At 44.0% G+C, this 19,167-nt stretch overlaps 3 protein-coding genes across 11 annotated transcripts in view; all 3 read right to left on the bottom strand.

Annotated features, from left to right (window-relative positions):
- The window catches only part of hppy (MAP4K3-like protein hppy), a 50,015-nt gene extending 36,485 nt beyond the window's left edge, over window positions 1–13,530 (bottom strand). For 2 of the 4 annotated variants that reach the window (XM_001361101.5, XM_015184558.2), the window contains exons 1-2: window positions 13,317–13,526; window positions 12,212–12,707 (exon numbers count right to left, since the gene is read on the bottom strand). In XM_001361101.5, the coding sequence (XP_001361138.3) occupies window positions 12,212–12,337 (126 nt within the window). In that variant the 5' untranslated portion in view covers window positions 12,338–12,707; window positions 13,317–13,526. Of the gene's footprint in view, window positions 1–12,211; window positions 12,708–13,316 lie in introns of all 4 variants that reach the window. The other 2 variants (XM_033379222.1, XM_033379223.1) reach the window with 2 other exon arrangements.
- LOC117183790 (uncharacterized) lies at window positions 3,734–5,469 on the bottom strand. Its single transcript, XM_033379225.1, has 2 exons — window positions 4,065–5,469; window positions 3,734–3,987 (listed from the first exon to the last, which is right to left on the bottom strand). Exons 1-2 carry the CDS (start codon window positions 5,136–5,138, stop codon window positions 3,979–3,981), a joined length of 1,083 nt encoding a protein of 360 aa, XP_033235116.1. The 5' UTR covers window positions 5,139–5,469; the 3' UTR covers window positions 3,734–3,978.
- An 841-nt stretch (window positions 13,531–14,371) lies between the features above and the next one.
- On the bottom strand, window positions 14,372–18,220 carry LOC117183535 (hyphally regulated cell wall protein 1-like). 6 transcript variants are annotated; one of them, XR_004468637.1, is made up of 8 exons: window positions 17,782–18,220; window positions 17,443–17,689; window positions 16,197–16,356; window positions 16,030–16,137; window positions 15,809–15,964; window positions 15,629–15,641; window positions 14,983–15,195; window positions 14,372–14,722 (listed from the first exon to the last, which is right to left on the bottom strand). XR_004468637.1 is itself a non-coding variant. In XM_033377619.1 (6 exons), the coding sequence occupies exons 1-6, from the start codon at window positions 17,926–17,928 to the stop codon at window positions 14,674–14,676; spliced, it is 867 nt and encodes a 288-aa protein (XP_033233510.1). In that variant the 5' UTR covers window positions 17,929–18,218; the 3' UTR covers window positions 14,372–14,673. The 6 variants fall into 6 exon arrangements, 4 of the variants coding, with proteins under 4 accessions (XP_033233510.1, XP_033233512.1, XP_033233513.1 ...); XR_004468638.1 differs by lacking the exon at window positions 15,629–15,641; XM_033377619.1 differs by lacking the exons at window positions 14,983–15,195; window positions 15,629–15,641 and having other exon boundaries at window positions 17,782–18,218.
- Between the last annotated feature and the right edge of the window lie 947 nt (window positions 18,221–19,167).

Genomic DNA, 19,167 nt, shown 5'->3' with positions numbered 1-19,167 from the left:
TTTATGATTTTATTTTACTTAATTCTTTACCAACCACTCTGTCCTGTTGATACCGCAAAAGTGCTCATTGAATCCAGCTCCGATCTCTGGTTCTATTCCGATCTAGTTCTCGCATAGTTCTAGTTCGCAGAACTAGAACTATCGGATGATTATTCATATCGATACTTATTCGGATACTTACGATATTTCGTACAACGTTAATAGTAAATACAATTGTAGATTAACACTAATAATTATAAGCTAGCAGCAAGGTAAATACAAATGTAGGGTTATAATACTAAAACAACCTAACAGCTCGGCCATCCTGACAATTAGATCGCCCTCGATCGTAAATATGTAATTAAGAGTAATTTTAATTATATGTGTATATATATATTTTGTTAACTATTTAAGTAGGGGTCACTTTCACACTGATTACGCCAATCTGCCCATTTCCTTAATCGGCATGCCTCTATAATGCCCTCATACGGGATTTGGCTTATTTGGCAGTTTTCAATGTCATTTAACACATATCTGTCGTTCGGCAATACCTTCTTGATGATGTACGGACCCCTGTACTTCGGAACAAATTTTTTATTTGTACCTATTGTGGTGTCAATGTTTCTCATTACAACGAAATCGCCTTCCAAGAACTCAATATGATTTTTGTGATTCCTTTCAAAATACTCTTCACTCTTCTGCTGACAATGCTCGATTTTATCCAAAGATTTCTTACGTACTGATTCTAAATCGCTTTGAGTTCGGTCTTGTTTATCATCTAAGTATTCTGTTAACGCGTCAATATTACAACCCCTCTGTTGGACTCCGAATAACAACACTGAAGGCAATTCTTTCGTGGTCGAATGGACTGAGTTATTAATTGCATATTCAGCCTTTATTAAAAGTTTGCTCCAATCTTCGTGATTTATTGGCTCAGTTATTTTGGCGAGCATAGCTTTCATAGTTCTGTTAACCCGTTCTACCTGACCATTCGCTTGGGGTGAAGCAGTTGCCACTTTCACGTGCTCTATATTATTTTCTAACAAAAATTTACCAAATTCTAATGATGTAAAACACGTTCCTCTATCGCTAATAATTCTACGTGGACGACTATAAAATTGAAAATACTTTGAAAAACATGTGTTGACTTCTTTAGTGCTTGTCGTATTTACAGAAAACAATTTTACAAATTTCGTAAAGGCGTCAATGATAACTAATACATGCTTCTTCTTTGATATAACAGCGGGAAGTGGTCCAAAATGGTCTACGTGTAAGGTGTCGAATGGGATTGGTCGCTTAGGAATATTGTGAAGTGTTCGATTGTTCGCATGTGTGGGGACTGAAAACATGATACAATTTAAACAATTTCCTATAAACAAATCGATTTTAGATCTCATATTCGGGAACCAATAATGTCTTAAGATTTCTTTCATACATTTCTCAGTTCCTAAGTGACATAAGTTTTCGTGAACTCTTCTGATTATTTGCGTTTCCATTTCAGCTGGGACATAAAACAGCTCAACGTCGTTCTCACCTATTTTATAAACAATTCCATCGCTCAATGAAAATTTCTTAACAGGTCCATGCTCCAATTGTTCTTTTAATTTTCCTATATGGTTGTCCCTGTTTTGTGTTATCTGAAGCTGAAGATTAATGTCGTCACACTCAATCACGGAAACTATTCGGTCTTTGTTATCACTTTCATGAATTGTCACTATTGGTTCATATTCAAAATCTTGATTAAGCGCTGAAGGATATCTACTTAAGGTGTCCACATGGGACATATATTTTCCACTACGATGTTTTAAAGTGTAATTATAATTTGCTAGCTCTATGGCCCATCTGGCGATATTTGAATGAAGACGTCCCTTTCCTAAACATAAAACTACTGAGTTACAATCTGTTATAATTCTAAACGGAATCCCTTCTAAATAAATTCGAAATTTCCTCAATGAATAGATCACAGCTAACGTTTCCAGCTTGAAACTTTCGTATCTTGCCTCTAGTTTTGTCGCTCTCTGTGAAAAATATGCTGTTGGGTGAAACTTATTGTCATCTTGTTTCTGCAACAAAATTCCACCAAAACCTTCACTACTTGCATCACAATGCAATTCTGTTTCTCGATTTGGATTATACAGAGCTAATACTGGTGACGAAATCAGTTTTTCTCGAAGATATTCAAAAATTTGTATGCATTTGTCTTGAAGCTCAAACTTAGTTCCAGGTTTTGTAAGTTCTTGTAATGGTTTTGCTATTCTTGAGTAAGCAGGAATGAAACGCCTAAAATAAGAGAATAATCCCAAAACCTTTTGCATTTCATGGCGATCTTTTGGCAATGGCAGATGCTTAATGGTTGCTGTGTGTTCACAGTTTGGGCTTATTCCCTTACCAGAAAGGGTATATCCCAAGAACTCAATACTTTCATAACCAAATTGACATTTACTAACCTTAATTTCTAGTCGATATTCTGCGAGAATTCTTAAAACTCTACCTACTGTTATAAGATGTTCGTTCAACGACTTGGAACCTATAGCGATATCGTCCATGTAAACTACTACATTACCTTCGCGAATTAATGGTTGTAAAATGAAATTAATAAATCTCATAAATACTGCTGGTGCATTCATAAGCCCAAAAGGCATTCTTGTGTATTCATATTGTCCGCTAGGTATGACAAATGCTGTATACTGCACTGAACTTTCTGCTACTTTTACTTGGTGATAACTGTGTTTCAAATCTAAAAGTGTAAAAATTGTGTTCCCTTCTAATCTCTCTAAGCAGTCGTCTATTAGTGGCAATGGATATCCATCACGAATGCAAATCTTATTAAGCTGTTTGTAATCTACACACATTCTTTTTTCCCCTGATTTTTTCTTAACTAATACTATTGCAGAGCTGTAAGGCGATTTACTTTCTCTTATGAAGCCTTTTTTCAATAGTTCATCTATTTGGGTATCTACTTCTTTCTTCTCCTGATATGAAAGTCTTCTCGGAACAGTGCGTACAGGTTCTTCTGATTTAAGTTTGAGGTTCATTTCATAGTTATGTTGAATTGCTGGAATGTTAGTTAAGTCTGAATAGTTAAGTTTTATCAATTCCATGAATTTACTACGTTCTTTATCAGTTCGCTTTGGGTCGATATTATAGCTGTCCTCTTCTTTTGTTATTTCAATACTATATATATACGGTATATCTAAGTTGGTTCTTTCTAATGATTCACTTGCCATATGCTTTTGCTCGTTATCTTTCAATAAAAGGTCAATGTTATTACAATTCAATTGGACACTAATCTTATTCTCATAATTTTCATCCTTCAATAATCCATTATTATTGATATCTGATAACATCATCTCACTGTCTCTATTTGTCAATACTACATTTTCAATTTGGTCGCTCTCAATGTTCACTAATACTCTATTTTCATCTAAGTCACTGTTCACTAATACTCTATTTTCATCTAAGTCACTGTTCACTAATATTCTATTTTCATCTAAGTCACTGTTCACTAATACTCTATTTTCATCTAAGTCACTGTTCACTAATACTCTATTTTCATCTAAGTCACTGTTCACTAATACTCTATTTTCATCTAAGTCACTGTTCACTAATACTCTATTTTCATCTAAGTCACTGTTCACTAATACTCTATTTTCATCTAAGCCACTGTTCACTAATACTCTATTTTCATCTAAGTCATTGTTCACTAATACTCTATTTTCATCTAAGTCACTGTTCACTAATACTCTATTTTCAATTTCATTTTCAAAAATTAATTTTATTCCATAATTTTCAAGGAAACTGCGCCCCAGAAGGACATTATACGAAATATAGTTGTTTGGTACAACGAAAAATATTAGTTCTTTTTCAATGTTATGAAAAACTAAATTGACAATTATTTTTCCAAAAATGCTTATTCTCGAACCGTTAACTCCAAAATACTCTGTCGGTCTTAGTACACCATCAAAATTTTCATAAGGTATCGCCGAGCGCTGCATCAAATTAATAGCGCTACCGGTGTCCAACATGCCAGAAAGAAATTTAATTTGATACCTGCGTTTTATATCAGTGTAAAAATATACCCCTACCTGATTAACAATAGGAACAAAAATATTGTTCTCCTCTCTGTCGTCCATCGGCGGGTTGCTGGCTGTACCCACGGATCGCTGGGCTGACATAGGCTTCTGTTGGCAATCCTTCACCTGGTGCTGCATGGATCCACACTGGAAACACGATCCCTTCTCCCGCTTAGGTGCGGGACACGATGAAGCATAATGGCCATGTGCTGAACAATTATAGCAGCGCGCCTGGCTCCGGTCATTTCCGGAAGCAGTCATCCCAGTGCGCCTAAAATTCGTCTGGGTACTCTTCCTCAAAGCCTCGTATTGTCGAGCTAGCTCCTTAAGTTTTCCGATGGTCGACGCTGAATACAATAAGGCGATACTGGAAGATCGATCACGAAAACCATCAATGATGAACTGCACTGTCAATTTCTCTTCGATGTCGGCACGCATAGCAATTTCTTCCATGCGAAGAATATATCCCATTACGGAGTTTTTCTCCGGGTTGAAAAAGGTTTCCTTCAACAGGAGTACCACGTCGGCAGTTGAATTGCTGCGGCCAAAAGTTTTTAGGAAGTTTCCTTTAAACTCGTCGTAAGTCTTTGATTTGTCGACACGCATGAACAAGTCCGCCTCTGTTCCCGCCTTCATCAACATGCGCACACAACGAAGCTTAAAATTGCTGCTTTCGTTCACGCCTCCGCAAATCCGTTCAAAATTCAAGACCCATTCAGAGGCTTCATCATTTTCACTGGCAGAAAAAGGGGCAATCAGTTGCTTGACCATTCGGATGTCATCGGTCACATGGTTGTCCATTACCATTAAGGCAGCCAGTTTCTTCTTTTTCTCAGCAACCCTTATTGCGGCGTCAAGTAATTCTTCTTCTTTCATATCGTCGATCTGCTCATTTTCAGACACTTTCTCCTCCGATTCAATATCCGATTTATTCACCAGACTTTCAGAAACTTCATCCATTCCACCACTTATGGCAAGCTTGCGAAGTTGCCTTAGTGTTGCGCTGGCTGGAAAAATGATCTCTTTCTCCAGCAACCACTCTACAATTTTTTCTTTGTCAATGTTTGCCATGGTTTCCTCAGCCATTTATAAAATGTGGAAAATACTCGTTGTCGGGGATGCCAGTAGACAAATACTTATGTAGGCAGATTCTTTAAAGGGCTACTATCCCACTTCTGAAGTTATTGGCGCAGAAAGTACACGGATGTTTCGTACTTTTTATGATTTTATTTTACTTAATTCTTTACCAACCACTCTGTCCTGTTGATACCGCAAAAGTGCTCATTGAATCCAGCTCCGATCTCTGGTTCTATTCCGATCTAGTTCTCGCATAGTTCTAGTTCGCAGAACTAGAACTATCGGATGATTATTCATATCGATACTTATTCGGATACTTACGATATTTCGTACAACGTTAATAGTAAATACAATTGTAGATTAACACTAATAATTATAAGCTAGCAGCAAGGTAAATACAAATGTAGGGTTATAATACTAAAACAACCTAACAATAAGTTTTTTTCCCCCCCTATTTCTCCCCTCGTTCGTCGGGTATTACTTTTGATGGCTGTTCTTTGACGACCCGTCGGCTGGCTCTTGTCCCCCTTTAGCCCTCCCCTAATGGGTTTACTCTTCTATGTTTCGGTTTCTGTTTTCAGATTCAATAAAAAACGGTTTTAACAATCGAAGCATCAGCCCTGGCGCTCTCCCTCTCCCGCTCTCTCACACACACACACCGTCACATATGGTGTTCTGAGAACATATTCCGCTCTCTTAATCTCCCCATCTCTCCCTCTCTGTTTCCCCAAAGGAAAAGACTCGACTTCAAGCGCAATTACATATTTCGTTTAATTGTGTTTCTGTGTCTCCGAAAGGCCCTCCTCTGTCTCCTGGCTCTGCCTCTTGTTGTTCCTCCCACTGTTCGCCTTTTTCCAGCTCTCGTCACGCTTCTCGCTCTCTTGCACTCTCTCTCTCTCTCTCCCAACTGTCATAATAATTTTAATAATTTCGTCATGTCTCCCTCAATTAAAGTCAGTTTAATGTTTTGCGGTTTAAACCCTGGCCAGAACCTCTCTCTCTCTCTCTCTCTCTCTGTCTCTCTCCTGCTCTCTGTTGGGGATTTTGTCACTCATTAATTATTCTGAAGGTCCGCCGCGGTCTTTCGCCCTCAGTTTATGCAAATTCCTTAAAGGTTAATCATTATTTTTGTTTGTTTGTTTTGATTATTTTGTCAACGGCCAGTCGGCGGGGGCCAGACATCCTCGAGAATCCCTCTCTTTCGTTCGCTCTCTTGTGGACTCCATAATTAGTAGACCCACAGCTGGGCTCTGGCAAATCGATTGCCCCATTTGCATGCCCCACTGCTTGCCCCTTTGCCCCAGACTCGGGTTTCTTCATTTCTTCTCCCCCACCCACTCCCTCTCTCTCTCTCTTTCTCTGTCTGGAAACAGACTGCAAATTGGAATTACACATTTTAATGGGAATTAGTTTGGCGAGAAAGTTTTCGACTCGTCGCAACTTTTTGGTTTTGGTGGCTAATGGAATTATGCAAAGCAACAAACAACAAAACTTTTTGCCTGGCTAGTGAGCCCTTTCCTGGCTCCAGTTTATAAGTAGCTCATTTTACTTGCATAATTCTACAAGTTTTTAATCATCTCATCTCTCTCTCCCTCCCGCTTCAGGCAGTGATTCTCCAAAGACCCCCCGCTCCCCGGTGGTTCGCTGAACCTCGAGCATCGACATCGATAGCTCTCCCTCTCCCTCTCTCTGCTCTCTGCAGCAGCTCCAACTCTTTGGCGCCTGCGCAACGCCGCTGCTGCCCCGCCCGCCCTCCACAACTTTGTGACTTTATGACTGAAATATTCGTTTGATTTTTTATTCCCACTTCATTCTGGGAGGGTGGGGGCTGTGTGTGGAGGGGGCTGGGGGGTGGAGGGCAGAAGGAAAGTCTTCACTTGCATAAGTTTATGTTTGGACGCCGTTGATGATGATTTTAATATGGCAAAACTCTTGGAGAGGATGGCAGAGGATGGCAGAGGATGGCAGAGGATGGGGCCAAAGCCAAGTTATAATGAAGGAAAAAGTTTTGGCATACACTATACACATGCACACACACACACACACACACACACACACACACAGAGGGAGAGAGGAAGCAGGCAGGAGCAGACTTTACGAGAGAAGATGGAAACCCTGGCTAAATCCTTTACGAAATTGGCCAAATAACGAGCTAGAAAGGCTGTAAACACTTGCCCCCCTCACCACCTTTTGCTGGCTGGGGCTCTGGCATACATCCAATTGATGGTCCCGACTTCAGCTTCTCCTGGGAAGTAGCCATCGAATGAGTGAACGGAGGAACGGAGGAACGGAGGCGAGGAGAGCCGTCCAATATTCAAGGAAAATGTCAAACGGAAATGAGTGAGGAAATGAAGGGAAAAACTAAGTCAGAAACAGCAGGGAGGACATCTCCCACCAAGACATTTGGACCAAGATGAATGGCGACATTTAGACGTTGCACAGCCGTCCCGGGGTCAAAGGCAGTCAGACCGCAGGCCCAGACACAGACACAGACACAGACCTAGAAAGAAGGTGAAATTAGCCAGCAGCATCTGTCGGTTCCTAGGACCTGCTCCAGGTCCAGTGACAGAGCCAGGGACAGAGCCAGGGACAGTGCCCGAGGAGGACAAGTGACAAGTTCCAAACAACGTTCCAGCAAAAAGCGACAAAAGAAGGCCCCACACCCGCTCCCACTCCCACTCCCCCTCTCCCTACCCTACCCCGACGGGAGGCGTGTCTGCCTCGCCACCCCAGAAGTGGCAAAAAAAACCCAACTTTAAACACGGCCAAGAAAAAATATATATATAAAAAAAAGCGATTTAGACTCGGGGAAAATCTCTTTTATTTGGTGCGTGTTTTCCCTCGTTTTTATTTGACTTTGGGGACGTCTGCTGATGTCGGTGATGGGCCAAGGGGCTGTCCGTGCGGGGGGCTGCAATATTTCTGATATGTTTCAAAGGATAATGGAATAAAAGGCCAGGAGAAGGCTTCTTCCGCAGGCAATCCTAATATTTGCACAACTGGGATTTTTCGGGTCTTGCGGCGGCAGACAGGGTAGGGGGCAGGGGGCAGGGGGCAGAGGGCAGGGGGTCCCTGGAGTTGGGTTTTTATTTAAATTTTCGTACATTTGAGTTGATTTGCCGACTGGATTAGTTAAGGCTCAGTGGACAAGCGGCAGGAGCAAAAGTACACACAGATGGAGGCAACGATAAGCGGCAGAGGTGGCACGTTGCCAGGGAAATCTGTCTAACCTCCTGCTGGACTCCCCCTTGGGTCTGGGGGGGTGTCGGAGGGTCCACTCCATTGGCAGTGTCCCTGCTAATTGCCACAAATTGTTGATGTTCCTGTCTCGTGTTGCCCCCACGCGGAACGTACGGTGTTATGTTCAAACTAAATTAAGGCACTGTTCCCTCCAGTGGCCACCCACGGCCGACAGCCAGGATTACAGCTGCAAAAGATGATGCTGAATTTTGATCGGAAAAGCCTTGGGTTCGATCGGGGGATATGGCAATCGATATCTGGCCCCACACCTGCCTCCAAGTCGATAAATAGCAGCGTGTAATGAGTGGAAATGGAATACATGTTGCCACAATTGTTGTTGCATCCACATTAGACACAGCTGGAGCTACTGAAACACCACCCCATAGCCAGACAGACAGACAGAGAGAGCGAGAGAGAGAGGGAGAGAATACAGCCACAAGCCGCCACAAAACATTGCAACAGTCGGGCGAACTTTTGGCCCTACCCCAGCGCTTGCCACAGCTCCTGCCATTGCCCTGCCCCTGCCCCTGCTCCTCCCCTCCTCTCCTCTCTGCTTCTAACCCGTTGAAGACGTGCAAATTATTGCCACGGCAGAATTAGGTCAACATGGCGACGTCCCTCTACCGCTGCCACTGGCCCTACTCCTCCTCCTCCCTGCCTCCCTGCCGCCCAGTCGTTGCTTGTATTGTTATGGCGCTTTGTTGTTGCTAAATTAAGGGTTGCCAACCCCCCACTCCCCATTCCCGCACACATTTTGCGCTTTGTTTTCCCTGCCAGTAGGAAAAACTTTGCCGCGTTCCTCATTTAACATTTAAATGTGGCACTAGATGTGGAACCGAAAGCGGAGGCGTTGAAAGTGTCTCAGTGTTTGCTCAACGCCCATTGGAGGTGGGCGTTTCGCGATCCATTTGCATATCTGCCTTCCCACCACCCACCGCCGTCCTCCATCCAGGCCATCCATCCCTGCCATCCATTCATTCATTTATTCATCCAGCGAAACCCAGAAGATCCTTTGCTATTCTTTGCTCAAGGAACATCCAAGGAAGGCTAGGGAAACCCTTTGACATTTTCTGTTTTCCTTTCGCCACCCGCCACCCACCACCCACCGCCCACCGCCCACCACCTTTCCCCTTATCCTGCTCGCTGGCTGCTGCCTCTTGTCTTGTTTGCTGTACCGCAACGTAGTTCAAGGCAAGCATTTTTCGGCAAGTCACAGACAATGCCTCCCCCTCCCCCTCAGCCGCAGCCCCCTCCCCTCTGTTGTCTAGACTGCACAAAGCTGTTGGGTTTTTTTTGGGGTGCAAATGATTTGGCTTTGATTCTGTTTTTGTTTTGTGGAAAATTTTTGGTAAATGCCAATGGAAATGGAGCGAAATAGAGAGGATATACGGTAGGTGAGGGAGAGGGAGAGAGAGGGAGATTCAAGGGAAAACAAATCAACAAAAAAGCTGCAATTTCACAGCAAACACAGATACAGATACAGATACATATAGAGGGATAGAGATAGAGATACAAACGAATGCATGTTCTCCGGTCCACGCCCACACATGCGTCTGCTACGTGACCTCCTTCATTGCCTCCCCCCCTACCCCTGGCGCTGCCCCCCCCCACCCCATCCACACCCCCACTTGGCCACTTCTCGGCGCTGCTTCAAATTCACTTCACTTCGTTCTTTTCTCTAGTAATTTTCTCTAGCCTCCCCAAGTCTCGTTCTCCCTCTCTCTCTCTCGTGTCGAGAGCTTTGCGCCAATTTTTTCATGTTTTCATGCGTGTTGCATGAACAAAAACACACAAACAAAATAAAATCAAAAGAAAAGGTCTTTCAGGGCTGGGACAGAAGCTCTCTCTGGATACCCTGCATGCAGGTCGATTGTTTCCACGTCCCGATTTAGTCATTCCAACTGATCCATGACGAGGCACCCATGAAGCACAGAAGCTTCCACAGATCCTCCTACTGTATGGTGGCAAAGAGTCGTTGATAATCGGGGTACCCCTTGGGTGCGAAGGGTATGAAGGCAGAGAGAAACAACGACAATGACGAGGATGATTGTTAGAGTGTGGCGGCGGTGGCAGCAACAACAATGGGCATATTGTGTGGCGAAGTCAAGTGCCTGGCAAAGGCAATCACACACACACAGTGGCGGCACGCATAAGATATGTATGTATTTGTATTTGTACTACTTTCCATTGCATAAGTGTAACCGAGCACTTTTCCTTTTGTGCGCTTTCCTTGGAGCAGCAGAGTCCACTTATTGGACTTTTGCCTCTGCTTCGTTTCGCACTCGAGTTTCCGGTAATGAGAGCCTTGTTGGAACACCTTCACCGCCACCCACACACACACACACCTTGACAGGTGCAATTTAGTTGCTCACTCTTTCACTCTTTTGTTTTCCGTTCCGATGGAGTATTAGGAATCAATCGATGAGCAATTGGTGGCACAGTGGAAACCCTGCCCGACCTGCCTACCCTCTTCATGGCCTAATAGCCTGTCAACATTGTTGCCATTATTATTATTGCATATTACACACATATTTCCATTGTAAATTGATATCGCGAAACGAGCTGCAAACGAGAGCGCAAACGGGAGAACGCATTTCGATTGCCCAAGCACTTGGGCCCCATTCCCTATCAGAGACGCATAAATATGTATATAGTAGTGTAGGTTCTGGCCGATAAATATCTGTACAATATTCGAAACGAGTGTGTTCCATGCCAAAACTTTGTGTAAACAAAAAAGCCAACGAGAGAGCGAAGAGAGATTTGTAAACACTGAGCGGAGGAATGAGAGATGAAATGAGAATTGCCAGCGGAATGTTCTGATGATTCGGTGTCTGTGTGGGCATGTATGTATGCATGTTTGTATGCATGTTGTGTGTACATACATTCCCGTACATTCCCCTGGCAACAAAATTCCGCAAAAGAAAAACAAAAGACAGGAGAATGAAGAATGAAGAATGGAAAAAGGGGAAATGAAATTGGAATTGGAATTGAAACCGAAATCGAAACCCAAGCTAAGGCATGCGCCGCCGACTTGGCGGATGACGCATCTTCCAAGAGAACGCGCGAGAGACAATCCAATTTATGGATAAACATAAATAAATAACACATTCCCAATATTAATCCCCATAATCAATGCAAGCGCGTGGCTGCCAGCCAGAGCGTTGCAAAGGGGAGGAGATTCAGCGGTGACCCCGATAGCCGACAGCCGATAATAAATGAAGCAACCTATCGAATAGAGTAATCTGGATCCTCCGTCTCCATTTTGCACCACTGTGGATCAGGGCTGTCTCCTCTTTGGAGCACTGGAGCCGCCCCATAACAGCGAAAATGCATTATGCCACGCCTTGCGCCCCACAGAGCACAGACCCAAGGCCCAAGGGCAGCTTCTTGGGCAGAGAGCATTTGTCATATTTCCCCACAAGGCTGCGACGGGCAGCATGCAGCAGGGAGACAGAAGCGGCGGAAAAAGGAAAAAAGAAAAGTAAAACTAAAATTGCGCATATTTTGTGCTGGAATAACTCGGGGAAAACAAGAGGAGGAGCGGGGAGTCGTGGAGAGTGGAGCATGCAGGCGGTGGAAAACAGATGTACAAATGAGTGTGCCAAGTGGGAGTGGGGGGGCTGCACATGCACCCAAGCTGGCAGCAGGAATGCAAAGAAAAACAAAAAGCGGCTGATGGGGCGAGGAGTAGGAGAAGCATTCTAAATCAGAGGCACGCTTTCAGTTGGTTTTTTTTTTGTGTGTGCGAAACATTCCCGGGATAGATGGCGAGCGCAGGCCATACCGTGCTACGCCGAGTGGCGCCCCTGCGCGTACCCCGTGTCTTGTCTGGCATCACTCACCTTGTATACGTCGCCGTAGGTGCCGGAGCCAATCTTCTGAATGAGCTCGTATTCATCCTGCGGATTGCGCCGCGAGATGTCCGAGCTTAGGAGGTTGGCGTTGTGGTGGCTGTGCGCGGCGGCCATGTTGGGACCGAGTCGAGTCCCCCGATCGGAGTCCGAATTCGAGGTGTCGAAGCCTATCCAGCTGATGTTCTCTCTGGCTCTTCTTTTGGCCCGTTCCTTCGCGTGCTTTGCTGTGCCGTTCACTCACTAGCGTCTCCCTTTCTTTGGTTTTAATTTACTGATGACTTGTGGACGCCCATCGATAGAGATCGTGCTGCATTTTGTCCGACTGCAGAGAGGGGCAGGCGGGCGGATTACACACACACACAAACACTCCCGTACGTTCACAAACACACTTTCAATTGCGTAACGTTAACTGGACTTCTTTGTCTATATATAATCCGTGTTGGATATAGACGGGAGCACGAACACAGATCGAAATTAGCTCAAACTGAAATTAGCAAACACGAAATTAGAAAACCAGAACGGGATCGGATACGGGTGCGGGAAACGGCTGCGCCGGCAGCGACACTCGCGAGTTTGTGACGCAGAAAATGATGGAAACAAAAACCGAATCAAACAGCCAGGAACAACTACAACAACCACAGCAGCGGCGTCAGCGGCAGCGTAGAATCAAGGAATGTCAATTCGAAAGGTATGGCAGTGGGGCAGAGCGGCCTCCCAAAGCTGGGACTGGTTCCACCTTCCACTTGAAAATACCTTGCGTAGAATGATAAACGCATTGCAGCGTTTAGCAGTGGGCAAGAGAGAAAGCGTATTTTGGCGGGGGGGTGGTGAGCGCCTTGCGCTTTGCGGGGGCAAGCGAACCAAAAGTCTCTCTCTTATTTTTTCTCTTCCGTATGCACTTTAATATATTGGTTATTAAACTCAGCGCTCGACCACAGGAATAGATTGCATTGCCCCATTAGGAATATGGACAGACAACAGACAGACAGAACTGCGACGACACACGCGACAACAAAAACAAGGGCGTCGACTGGCGACCGTGTTGTTGTTGTTGTTATTCTGGCTGCTGCTTGTAAATTTGTGAGAAACGCACCCGACGCAACCACGTGACTACTGACGAGTTTTTTGTTTAATTTTTTGGCCGACGGAGAATTTTGCCAATTTGTCAATTTATAATAATTTCACGAACGAAAATTTTTTCGTGCACTTCGTCGCGCAGCCCAAATGTTGTTGTTCTTCTCTCCAGTGTGACCAGCTGCAGTTGTAGGCAAGATCCAAATTAATTTCCATGTTTTCCAGAACCGTATTCGTATGGACCCTCTCTAAATCACACACCTTGCAATGAAATACTGAAGTCTGAAATCGATAAGAGGTTATTTCCCAGCTGATGTGTAGCACGATAACTGAAAACGATAAACATTATTCTTCGGTTAATTGAAGCTCTATATACAAAAGCTAAAGTCCGTAAGACGTAGTTTTACGATCGTTTTCTACTCTGTTCTGACTTTATTTTCGATAAAATATACCGTCGGACCATCAGCAATATACCGAAATATACCGTCTCACTTGCAAAACATACCATAAGTATACCGATGAAAGAATGAAAATTCATTCTATTATCATACGCTTTGGTGTACAATGGGTTAATCTTTCTCTGTCCATAATCAGAAAACGTATTCCTTGATTTTGATATTCGGTTGAATATAACTAGCTAAGTAGGGTCCTCAGCACTGCACACATATTTTTATCCGAATGATGAATCTATTTTCCACATGACTGGCTAATATAAAGGCTCTTTCGTATTGGGATTGTGTATAAAATAGGATTTCAACAATTAAGGTCATAGTTGAAACGTAGTGGTCATGAAATGAAACGTGTGAAACGTAACGTCATTTGAACACTTGTTGCTGGTCAGTCGGTGGAATGGACATATTTATACCCTATTTGTTTAAATTAATTGAAATTCTGTTTTCCAAACTAATTTGAAACGTTGCTTATGACTTTTTTTAAGATTGATAGGATATATTTTTCTAGTTCAGGGCAATTTGACAGGATTCGATATTCTTGGGCGATAAACGTATTTAGGATGTGGATGTTGCTTTGGCGCCCAACCCACTTTGACCCCAATTTGAATCGGAATCGCAAATGTACTTTTACCAGTAATTTTAATTGAAAAATTCTTAGTTCGCTCTTATTTTGTACAATTATTATTCGTGTTTGTAGAAAATACAAAATATCAAAGGGGTCTACTTGTTGACACAGAGAAAGGTTAAAAACGAAACCAAAGAACTTATTGCACGTGGGTGTATGTGTGTGTGTATAAATAAATAACATAATGTATCAAAGATTTCGATAGCCGAAGTGTCCCGGTGTTCCTCCTTCTAAGCATAATAATTCGATTAAGTGTCCCCGGCGTCGGAGCTGGGATGGACGATGGATTGGGGGCATCTTTACAGTTTCCGTATACTCCGATCCGCCGCAGCCGAGTTAAGTTTGGTTCTGTGAAGGAAATGCAAAGAGATTGGGTTAGTCGAGTCTTAAGAGGCAAGAACATCCAGCAGAATCAACCCCAAAACAGGGGTATAAAAAGCTTCAAACAACAACAGATCTTGCCGAATCACAAGCAACAGCCTGAACCATCGAAAGCGAACCGAATCGAGTCGAACGAAACGGAACGGAACGCAGCTGGGTGTTAATTTAGTACACAACACAGTGGTGGAGCAAGAGCAGAACAAGGAACTTCCATGCAGATGGCTTACCCGCCTAAGGAGTGGATAACTCTCGAACTCTCTCCTAAAGCCGAACGAATCTAGAACTGAGGCTGTTTCGAAGGACGGATGGAGGAGTTTTCAGAAGAAGGAGCATTTTTTTGTTTTCTTAAATGTCGGCCGCTGCCGCCGTCAAACTAGTTTGAATATTGTTAAGTTTTAAGTTGATTTTGCTGCACTTAAGCCTACTGCTCACTGGCCATCCTGTGTCCGTGTGGTGGTGGTGCGAAGAGGTGGTTGTGTGGCGGTCGAGTGGTGCGATGAGAGAAGAGCTCGGATTAGTGTCGAAACAGAAGACAACAGAAGGAACTGAATTGAATTTTATAGCGTGGCGAAGCTTGATGGATGAATGACTATCGGATATGGGATGATCTGATGATCGTTCTGGATGGTTAGCAGTCAGCAGAAGCCGAACCAAAATAGTACATAAATCAAGCAAAATTTAAACAGAGCTTTTAACGCTCTGCCGAGGCCAATTCCACGGTTTAAGTAAATCAAAAATTGCCATTGCTCGTGGTAAATATTCAACTGCATTTGGCGGATTTTACAAAAGAAGAATTACGAGTATTTAGATAGTTTTGGTAGACAAATAAATAATGCTTTAGATAACTAGGTTCAGATCTCTCTCTGTGAGTACCGGATAGGAGTTTCTAAAAGGATCAAAGGGGTGTGTTTGTGTGTGTTTTGTGTGTGTGGAAAGAGAAAAAATAAAACGAAATCAATAAATTAGTATGGGGCCACTCCCCAAGTCAGTGTTAAAGAAGGGAGAAGGAGGTGGCGCAACCAAGCCCGGGGGCAGCGATGCCCGGCCACTTACAGTTCCATGGAGAGCACCGTGGGATTGGGACAGGCCTGGGGCGCCCGTATGTGACACTGCTTGTGACAGATCAGCTGGCAGTCGCGGCACTCGTATCCCTGCTTGCCCGGCCTCCGAGGTATGGACTTCATGCAGATCGAGCACTGCAAGCCGCTTCTGTAAGAGCCAGAGGAAGGGCATAAGAAGTTAGAGGCTAAAAGGGAATAAGTTGTCTCACTTACCCGCTCAAATGCTTGGCTATGAAGGTGTGATCGTTGTAGATGTGCAGCTTGGTGCCCTTGCGGCGCCAGCGCGGTCTCTGGGCAATGGCCAAAGGCACAATAAAGTGGCTGAAACGAAGGCAATGCGTGAGAATGAAAAGAAGATCACGATTCGGTTCAGCACTCACCGCTTCACGCCGTTCTCGATGGTCTCCAGGACCAAGGTGGAGGCCTCGTGTACGTAGGTCTTATTGCTGGCCGAGGAGAAACCTGAGATGGCCGAGGATTCTGAAATTGAAGAGCGTCGTGAATGGTCGGTGATGGCGGAGCCAATGCCCATGCGGGGTCCTGCGTAATTTAGTGTTTCGTTTTAAGAGTGTGTTCGAATAGCATTTCCCACAGTGGAGAGTACAGATTGGAGATTGTAGATTGGAGAGTTACACACAAACCAAGCAACCGGTTTAGACCAAATTATATGTTTTTTTTTTGCATATGAAAATAAAAAGAGAGAGAACAAAAAAGATACCAAAAGATAATGTGAGAAATAATTATAAATAATGATCGTTAAAGCCGTATGCGAACCGAAGGGAAGCAGATCCAAAAACGCAATATATCCAAATCCAAAATAAAGCCAAATGTTTGCGAAATATTTCAAAATATTCAAACGTGTTTGTGTTGGGGTGTGTTTGGTGTGTGTGTGTGTGTGTGTGTAGTGTAGGTGGAGGACCGTGGAATACATAAAGATTTGTGTTGGGACACAGTTCGGTTAGCATTTGATGGGGAGAGAGTGTGGAGATAAAGAGAGAAGACAAGACAAACAAGATATATAGATACAGAACGGTTAACGATACAGATACAGATGCGGATACAAGTGAACGATCAAAGACTTAATCATAATGGTAGGTGCTTAGCCGACAGATAGATAGATTGATTAAACATTAAACATTGGGATAGATACAGATGGGCAGCAGAGGCAACAGCTGGGATATGCACGGGGGAACGTCTGATTGAACGTCAGATGGGATGGATGTCCTGGTCGTGGCTATCCCAACCCTTGATCCAATTGTTTATTGCGGATTAGATGCAGGAAAAGTCCGAAATGTGCGGATAAGCTCTGGGAGATGCATGGCTGGTTAGAACTGGGAGGGATGCTGTGATGCTGGTGCATGGGGTCTGGGACTGGGTGGACGATTGGGTAATTACCAAGTGAATTGCTTTTGGACAGAGTGGCACGATCGACAGATAATGAACGGGAAGAATCACCATTGAGGGTTCCGGTGGCGGTTCGGGGTAGTCCTGTCGATGTTGTTGTAGTATTGGCGTACTTCGAGTTGGTGGCTGATAGTGATTTGTGATTGCTATTGGGCTGATCTGCCGAGAGGGTGCGTGTCTTGGAGCGGCTGAGCCGCTTCTTCAGGGTGCCAAAGAAATTACGTTTTTTGCTGCGCCCAGGATCGTCCAGCACGTCCATGCCCTCACCCGCCTGCAGATGCCCCAGATGGGCCCCGTTCCGCGGCAGGCTGTTCACGCTGTAGCCCCCGCCGTTGATGTTGGAGCTGCCGTTGCCGTTGCCGTTGCCATTGCCACTGCCGTTTCCGGCTAGCCCACTGCTCCCATTTAGGTTGTAGTTGTTGTGGTAGCCGCTGCCGTTGGGCGAGGAGGCTGCGTTGGGCTGCCCGAACTGGAAGAACACTCACAGAGATTAGCAGAGGACTCAGTGGGGGTGCGGGCAAAACTGCAAACTTCATGCTACGCCATGCCATGGCGCGGTACCTCCGCGGTACTGTCCTCGTTGGCGGTACCACTACCGTTACCTGTTTCGTTGTGCGGCTGTATGGCAGTGGGGCAGAGCGGCCTCCCAAAGCTGGGACTGGTTCCACCTTCCACTTGAAAATACCTTGCGTAGAATGATAAACGCATTGCAGCGTTTAGCAGTGGGCAAGAGAGAAAGCGTATTTTGGCGGGGGGGTGGTGAGCGCCTTGCGCTTTGCGGGGGCAAGCGAACCAAAAGTCTCTCTCTTATTTTTTCTCTTCCGTATGCACTTTAATATATTGGTTATTAAACTCAGCGCTCGACCACAGGAATAGATTGCATTGCCCCATTAGGAATATGGACAGACAACAGACAGACAGAACTGCGACGACACACGCGACAACAAAAACAAGGGCGTCGACTGGCGACCGTGTTGTTGTTGTTGTTATTCTGGCTGCTGCTTGTAAATTTGTGAGAAACGCACCCGACGCAACCACGTGACTACTGACGAGTTTTTTGTTTAATTTTTTGGCCGACGGAGAATTTTGCCAATTTGTCAATTTATAATAATTTCACGAACGAAAATTTTTTCGTGCACTTCGTCGCGCAGCCCAAATGTTGTTGTTCTTCTCTCCAGTGTGACCAGCTGCAGTTGTAGGCAAGATCCAAATTAATTTCCATGTTTTCCAGAACCGTATTCGTATGGACCCTCTCTAAATCACACACCTTGCAATGAAATACTGAAGTCTGAAATCGATAAGAGGTTATTTCCCAGCTGATGTGTAGCACGATAACTGAAAACGATAAACATTATTCTTCGGTTAATTGAAGCTCTATATACAAAAGCTAAAGTCCGTAAGACGTAGTTTTACGATCGTTTTCTACTCTGTTCTGACTTTATTTTCGATAAAATATACCGTCGGACCATCAGCAATATACCGAAATATACCGTCTCACTTGCAAAACATACCATAAGTATACCGATGAAAGAATGAAAATTCATTCTATTATCATACGCTTTGGTGTACAATGGGTTAATCTTTCTCTGTCCATAATCAGAAAACGTATTCCTTGATTTTGATATTCGGTTGAATATAACTAGCTAAGTAGGGTCCTCAGCACTGCACACATATTTTTATCCGAATGATGAATCTATTTTCCACATGACTGGCTAATATAAAGGCTCTTTCGTATTGGGATTGTGTATAAAATAGGATTTCAACAATTAAGGTCATAGTTGAAACGTAGTGGTCATGAAATGAAACGTGTGAAACGTAACGTCATTTGAACACTTGTTGCTGGTCAGTCGGTGGAATGGACATATTTATACCCTATTTGTTTAAATTAATTGAAATTCTGTTTTCCAAACTAATTTGAAACGTTGCTTATGACTTTTTTTAAGATTG

The sequence above is a fragment of the Drosophila pseudoobscura genome, chromosome 3 (genome assembly GCF_009870125.1).
Source record: "Drosophila pseudoobscura strain MV-25-SWS-2005 chromosome 3, UCI_Dpse_MV25, whole genome shotgun sequence".
Classification (NCBI taxonomy): Eukaryota; Metazoa; Arthropoda; class Insecta; order Diptera; family Drosophilidae; genus Drosophila; species Drosophila pseudoobscura.
This window is presented reverse-complemented; position numbering and strand designations above follow the sequence as displayed.

Excerpts from the sequence above, each read along its gene's own strand:
- LOC117183790 (XM_033379225.1), bottom strand. The coding sequence starts at position 5,138 with ATGGCTGAGGAAACCATGGCAAACATTGACAAAGAAAAAATTGTAGAG.
- LOC117183535 (XM_033377620.1), bottom strand. The coding sequence starts at position 17,928 with ATGCGTTTATCATTCTACGCAAGGTATTTTCAAGTGGAAGGTGGAACC. Across the intron at positions 17,690-17,781 it reads ACGAGGACAGTACCGCGGAG|TTCGGGCAGCCCAACGCAGC; the intron begins GTACCGCGCCAT and ends GTGTTCTTCCAG. Across the intron at positions 16,138-16,196 it reads ATCGAGAACGGCGTGAAGCG|CCACTTTATTGTGCCTTTGG; the intron begins GTGAGTGCTGAA and ends CCTTCGTTTCAG.